General features: G+C 47.3%; 1 protein-coding gene across 3 annotated transcripts; it reads right to left on the bottom strand.

Moving 5' to 3' along the window:
* Positions 1-363: 363 nt before the first annotated feature.
* On the bottom strand, positions 364-6,527 carry tcf19l (transcription factor 19 (SC1), like). Of its 3 annotated transcripts, none has more exons than XM_086136000.1 (7): positions 6,392-6,527; positions 5,297-5,373; positions 4,480-5,019; positions 3,936-4,105; positions 3,419-3,860; positions 2,829-3,297; positions 364-1,896 (listed from the first exon to the last, which is right to left on the bottom strand). In XM_086136000.1, the coding sequence occupies exons 3-7, from the start codon at positions 4,742-4,744 to the stop codon at positions 1,548-1,550; spliced, it is 1,695 nt and encodes a 564-aa protein (XP_085992126.1). In that variant the 5' UTR covers positions 4,745-5,019; positions 5,297-5,373; positions 6,392-6,527; the 3' UTR covers positions 364-1,547. The 3 variants fall into 3 exon arrangements, with proteins under 3 accessions (XP_085992126.1, XP_085992128.1, XP_085992127.1); XM_086136002.1 differs by having other exon boundaries at positions 364-1,893; XM_086136001.1 differs by lacking the exon at positions 5,297-5,373 and having other exon boundaries at positions 4,480-4,832; positions 6,392-6,519.
* Between the last annotated feature and the right edge of the window lie 424 nt (positions 6,528-6,951).

The raw sequence follows: 6,951 nt of genomic DNA, 5'->3' as shown, positions 1-6,951 counted from the left end.
TTATTTTAGGCTCGGGATGAGTTACAAGGACATCATGAAATGCTTGGCATTGGAAGGAAAAATTACCAGAGACATTTGAACAGGCTGTTGAAAACCAGCTTGCTTTTCCGGCGGAGGTACGACTTGGACGCCGGGATCGATTTTATTGTTCAGCAACTGTAACGCTCTGCGTGGGATCATGATTACCGGTGGATGTATACGAAATGAAAACTTTTGTCATAATATCACTGCTTAACGTTGGTGTCACATGAAAACGTCAGATGCAATCATTTGTGGGTTTTTGGAGGTACTGGTTAGGTCAGTGAGAAGCGAGTCTGTGAAGGTGCGTGCACTCGATTTGTTTACACTAAATTAGCCAAAAGAGATGATGAACATTGTTGTGTTTACTGGATCAACACACAACGCAGAACTCACACACAACTCGCACTTGAAACGTTCAATTGTTTGCAGGTACACCGATGCACTCGGGGGCTGAACACTTGATTTGTTTCTTCAAACATTGCCTGCTCGGCGAATATTCTTTTTAAATCTACCAATTCTCTGCCACCCCCTAGTGACAGAGTGGAATATGAAGTACAAGCAATCTGATTGGTCAACAGAGAAAAATCACTTCACTCTGTCCCAACAATCAACAATTTTTTTTCTTTTACAGATTATTGCTTGCCCACCACCTCATTAGCATTCAGACGATTAGCATTGACTGAAGTTTCACCATGTAGCCACAGGGGGGGCACCAAAATGACCGTGCAGAACAATATATGTATATTTTTTAACTTCCCCCCCAACCATTTGAAAACTGAAACCCGTGTTGAGGTCCAACAGACGGAAGAATCACTGGACACCATTAGGTACAACACATAATAACATTAGGATAAAAAAGAAAATACTGCCTTTACAAAGACATTCACTTTTGATTTACATGTATGCCTAGTCCAAGTACAGCAGGGGAACATCTTGGTGTCCCCCAAAATTTAAATTAATTCGTAAGTCAGACTGGTGTTGGGGCCTAATATTGTTGATGTATTCTTTCAAGGTAGTGTGCAACTGAAGTCATGTTGCGGACCACCTGAAAATGATCCAATTAACAATTCGATTCGGCTGACCCACCCCCCAAAAAAATTGTGATCAAAAATTATGGATGTCAATCAAAACCAGTTGTTCCTTTTGTAAATGTTTTTTTTTTCTGTACTTGGATCTAAAAAAATTGTGTACCTAATAAGGTGGCCTGTGAGGAGCACCATGACGTGGGCCTGTGAGCTACTGTCAAAAAAAAAAAGAGCTACCTGTATAGAATGGCAGTGGGGCAACAGATTATCATCCATGGCACCTCGATCCTCAGGAAAATAAAGGATAATGTCTGTTTTTCTGTGTCACTGGGTAGACATTTCCGAAAGTTTGATTTAAGGCTGAGGCGGGAAAAAAAAAAAGAGAGCATCTATCGGACTCGAGAATTTCAACATGACTGACAGGAAAATCCCACCTGAGTCGTTGGATTCTTCCAAGGAGGCATGAGGAAGTTGAAAATGAACGAGTGTTGGCGGTGGCCCTCAGCAGCAGCCGCAGTGGAAGTCAGCATTTGGGTCCCTCAGCAGCTTCTTGCGGTCCACGTGGAGACAGTCGATGTGGTACCAAGTATCGCACACGTCGCACTGGATCCACTGCACCGGGTCGTGCTGGGGCAACAGGCAGCGTGGGGCCGCGCACGGCTCCACCGACCCGCCAGCCGACAACACGGCCTTTGTCGGCTCCCCTTCCTCGTCTTCGTCCGACGAGGACGACGACGATGGGCCTGAGGAGGACGAGGACGAGGAAGTGGAGGAGGACGACGAGGAGGACGGCGAGGGTAGAGAGGGCCGAGGAGGAAGCGAGTGTTTCCGGGGACGGCCGCGACGCCTGCTGTGAGCAAGTGAAAAATGAGAGGAGGGAACACTGGTGTGAAAATTACTCCCAGTACGTTTAATAAAAAAAATAAAAATAAATAAAAAAGTGGATATTTCATCAATCGGTCTTAACTTTGTTTTTTTTAATGTGTGATAGCTTAACCCTGAATAACCCATGGGGTCAAATTTGGCCCCTATAAGATGAGAAAACCTTTATTAGTCTCGCAGTGGAGAAATTCCCAATTCACAGCAGCAAAGTTATGAAAGGAAGAAGTAGAACAACAAAATATAGGAGCTGCTGGAAAGGCAGCCACTCTCGCGGCGCCATTTTGAAGTCAAAATAACAAAAATAACTTCTGCTATTCAAATGCTACCCTTAAATCCCAAAGGGTCAAATTTGGCCCTTATCCTAAATTAGGATTAAGGCATTGAATATGTGAAAAAACATATGTTTTGGTGTTCAGTGAACATATAGCAGTCATTTAATGTATAATTCATCCTTTTCCAAAGAAGAAAAGGGTTCTTCGGTTCTCCAGGGTTAAACCGAACACACAATGCAAAATGCCATAAACAGGCTAAAGAAATTAGCATCTGTGTTGCGGTAGTTATAAACTTGAAAAGAACAAAGTTGGACACATTCAGACAAAGGATACAACACCACATGCGCTCATATATTCTTTATCCTCAGCAACAACAAAAAAAAGACACATTAATCAATCAATCAGTTATCTGAATATTATTTTTGCTAGATATCAGAATAGGACTTAAAATGCATGTCGTTTGGTCCCTAATTGACCCCTCCTTCGTAAAAGTTCAAAACTGCCTGTAGATGGCTCCAAAGCCCTTTTTTTTTTGTATTCGACAGAATGTGTCAATTACTCAAGTTTCACGATTCACAGCAGGACTTCCTGTTTGTTGAAAATGAAAACGCAGCTTAAGTAGTCTTACCTAGGCTGCTGGTGGAACCTGTTGAACGCCGCGCGGCCCCGTGGTGCCATGCAAACCCTCACCGAGGGGGACGCCGGGTTGTAGCTCTCTCCTCCCACCACCAGGGGTGAGAAAACCGGCGTGCTGTGAGCCCTCCGACGTCCCCTCGGCGCCGACAGCATGGGTCTTTGCTGGTGGGAGGCGGCCGTGTTCTGAAATTGATGCGGCGGCGGCGCTGTTGCCTCCTGGCGGTCTTGTCTCTGTGGCGCAGGGAGCACGTGGTGCTGGCAACGGTGGTCCAGGCGGGTGTTGGTCATGGCGCCGTGGAAGCTGCCGATGGTTCTGATGCCCACCGGGAAAGGTTTGGCTTCGTAGGGACGCGGGTGGGAAGATGGCGGAGGAGGCGGCGCCGAACAGAGATCATCCGAGTCGGACTTGTTGAGACGACGCTTCTTCCTGCCTTGCGATCGCTGCGCTTCCTCCTCCAGACCTGCCGGGACTCAACCAGACCAGAAAACTCTGTTCAACATCATGAAAAGGTAACAAGCGTGAGTTCATCAAATTTAAATGATCTTCGTGTGCTGGCGGCAAGCTGTATCGGCAAGACTCACCCATCCTACTCCGGGGCTCGTCCGAGTTGTTGTCTTCCAGCAGCACCGTGTGAGCCGACTTCCTGCGACTCCTGGAGGCCGGCGCCAAGGGCTTGGGCGCCAAGGACTTCGGGGCCAGGCACTTCAGGCCCAGGGACTTGGGAGCCAGCGAGGAGGCGGCGGGCGAGACGGACGGCGGCGTAGAAGGCGGCAGTGGCGGCGAGTATCCGGAGGCCAGAGGGGGCGGCGGGGAAGAGGATGGCGGGTCTGAGGCAGCGCCCTCGTGGCTGCGGCTCCTCCTGAAGGTCCAGGCGCTGCCCCCCATCTTGCTCAGGCTGCCGATGGAGTTGAGGATGACGGTGGCGCGGTTGATGGACAGCTTGGACAGATCCATACCCGGCGCCGCCTTGCACTCGGACTTGGTTCGGATCCGGTTCTGCAGGTCCGAAGAAAACGTCCCGGCCTGAAGGTAAAGAAGACAAAAATGCAGATCTTGAGCACAAGAGAAAATTTGGAGATGGTGCTTCACGCGCCTTACCTTGGAAATGGTGATGGCGTCAAAGTCCAGCGGACTAACTTTGACCTTCTGGAAGAGGAAGTAGAACTCGGCACTGCCGGGAGCCGCCTGGTTTCCGAAGGTCAGCGAGTCGCCGTCCGACAGCTCCCATTGGATGCCGGCCTGCAGGCGGACCTCGTTCACCCAAGTGCCTGGCGAGCCACATTTGTGTTAGCAATCGCTTGCGTCGATGTTTTTTCTTTACAGTTTTGAATGGTTGTGTCGACATGTTTTTATTCACGTGTGGTGGCGGCGATGGATTAAAAAAAAAAAATGTTTATGTTAACACCAGCAGTATGTGTTGCTCTGTCTACAAGTTTGTGTGTGCTGACTAATTTCTGTGGTTATATTTTCCATTTTTTGGGTTTACAAATTTTTGGGGTCAGGTTGACATGTTTTTGAGTTTATCGCTTACAAGTTTATGTAGTTTGTAGTGTTCATACAATTATGGTTGAATGAAAGTGTGTGTTTTTTTTAAACTTTGTATATTTGTTCACCAGCATGTGTGCTTATGTTCCCATCTCACCAAGAGCGCTCCGGTCCTTGATGTGGACCCTCCAGCCCTCCTCCTCCCCGCCATTGCTGGTGGGCTCGCGCTCGGCGTGCAGCTCGGCGTGGATGCACGACACGACCGGCGAGTCCAGCGTGACGTCGCACAGTTCTTCCGTCCGACCCAGACGGAATACAGAGTGGCCTGGTGCCGGCCTGAAGGTGTACAGGTCCCGCGTCGAGCCCCCCGCCGAGGAGCCAATGCGGAGTAGCTGGAAACACGGCTGCGCCCCCGACAGCATGACAGACGTTTTTGTCCTGGAAAAGCCAGACGGCCGCGCCCCGCCCTCCTGCCGCTACAGCCGGCCGCGTTGCATTCGGAGAGTCGCTCTGCTGGTGGGAAATGATTTCGTTGAAGTCATCTGCGGTAGGTTGAATGGCATCTGACGTGAAGCTGGGCGGACTGACATGTGTAAATGAGGCTGTCTGAGCTGATGAGTTATGCAAATGAGCTATACTCGCTTGGCGAGGGGGTGGGAGGGGCTGTGCTGGAGGGTTTGGAGGGAGGGAGAATGGGCTGTCGGAAAAAAGCAAAATAAACAAAAGTTCCTTTAAGCTAAATGATTTTCTTTTTCTTTCAGAATCTGAAAGAAAAAGAAAAACCGTGAGGCCAGCATAGAAGGCCGCCATTATCTACAGCTATGTTGTACAATTTAATACAAGTTACAACACAAGCAAACAGTAACAATAAGCAATTATCATAGCATTGATGTTTGCATGCTACAATTGGGGCCTGAAGTGATACATGTTTTTTAAATAATATTCTGGGAATAAATAATTCATGCAGGACGTACATTTTCAAGTGCGTCCGTCTTTCTGCGAGTCTTGCCGTTTCTGTGTCACCATTGCAACCTTCCCTCCTGAGAAAGTCCTGTTTGAAGCCATGCAATGTAAAAGTAGTTTTTAGATTACAGTGAAACTCCTCGACAACGAAACCTACATGTGCGAAAGTACCCCTCGGCCTAGTGTGAAAAAATTCTTCATGCATTAAAGCCATTCCCTCTTTTCTGCTTCCCCCTACAACGACAAGCCCCCCTGTTGCGTAATACGAAATCATTTTCTACACCCTTGCCTCGCAATCAGGTTCACCACAACGTAAAAAAAAAAACTACCGCAAAAGTAATCCAAACTCAGCGTACCACAACTACTGCTACCGCTTAGCTCGGAAAGACAACAGCAATCACCACATTGGTTTACACATGCGCAGTAGTACGGGAACTATTTGTTATTGTTAGTTTCAGACGCAGCACGAACATTGAATTGCTAAAATGGCTACAAAACGGACCAGGGAGTTAAGAAAAGAAAAGCTTTAACGCTTGAAGACAGGATAAAAATAATAAAAAATGAAAGATGGAGGAAGCATAAGAAAATACTTTATGAAAGAAATTGATGTAAGTAAAAGTGAATGCTGTGCGCGTTTACGTCTGAGATCAAATTTGCTATACTGTAGTGAAAAGTCCCCCGTTGTGAAAAATGTCTCACTGCAAACATGATTTCGTTGTAGAGGAGTTTCACTGTAGTTTAAAAAATGTTGGCTTCATTTATTAACAACAGTCGTGTATGTGTGTGTCAATATCACTACTGTAGCTGTTTAATTTTCTCAGGGGATGTGTCAAGCACGCAGGCCACTTTTGCCAACCAGTTCAAGTGTCACTTTTTTTTCTGGATCCAAAAAAACATCACCGGAACCCCCATAATTAGGTCAAACGTGATTTACGACATAACTGTAAATCACACACATTGCGGATTAGGTCTGATTGTTATTTTTTAACTTTGACTGAATTTGTACGGTTCGGACGTGCACAGAGAGATCGAAAAGTCGGTGGCGTTGCCAAAGCTAGCTGACGTCGCTTCCTTCCCGACAAAAATAGCCAAAACGCGACACTTACGACTACGACATCCGACCGAAGTTAACAGACTTCTCTTCTCCCCATTAACCGTCGAGCAGGCGTCGAACCACAGGGGAATGCTCGGCTTCGGCCGCCGTCGTCCTCCGGGCTGCCTTCTGCTCGCTCCGCTTTCTTTCCTCCGGGGAGGAAGTGCTTTGAAATTTGGCGCGTCGTTTCAGCGATTTCCGAGCGCTCTTCGAACGTCACGTCCGGCTCCTGCCTGATTGGCCGGCAGCCAGGTTTTTCAGCGAGGACGTGTCCCTTCTTAAAGGGGCCCCGCGTCTTTTAAATGAGGTCAAACGCCTGCCTGCGAAAACTGAACAAAGGACACGAGAAATGTGAAAGTAAAAGTACCCTTCGGATATTGCTAGTACACATGAAATTATTGATTAGGATTATTTAGACTTGGACAGAAGTACTTGATGAAGAAACAAGAACAATGACAACAAAGCACATCCATTGAAAATAGAGAAATTAGAAAAGATAAAAAGTAAATTCCTCCGAGGTTAAAGGATGGCAAACCAATGCAGCACATCTGAAGATATGTATCACGGAACGGA

Source organism: Hippocampus guttulatus, chromosome 18 (genome assembly GCF_054856545.1).
Source record: "Hippocampus guttulatus isolate MCC_2025c chromosome 18, RoL_Hgut_1.0, whole genome shotgun sequence".
NCBI lineage: Eukaryota > Metazoa > Chordata > Actinopteri > Syngnathiformes > Syngnathidae > Hippocampus > Hippocampus guttulatus.
The sequence above is the reverse complement of the archived record's forward strand: the minus strand, read 5'-3'. Positions and strand labels throughout refer to the sequence as shown.

Excerpts from the sequence above, each read along its gene's own strand:
- tcf19l (XM_086136000.1), bottom strand. The coding sequence starts at position 4,744 with ATGCTGTCGGGGGCGCAGCCGTGTTTCCAGCTACTCCGCATTGGCTCC. Across the intron at positions 3,298-3,418 it reads CGAGCCCCGGAGTAGGATGG|GTCTGGAGGAGGAAGCGCAG; the intron begins GTGAGTCTTGCC and ends GAGTCCCGGCAG. Across the intron at positions 1,897-2,828 it reads AGGTTCCACCAGCAGCCTAG|CAGGCGTCGCGGCCGTCCCC; the intron begins GTAAGACTACTT and ends ACTTGCTCACAG.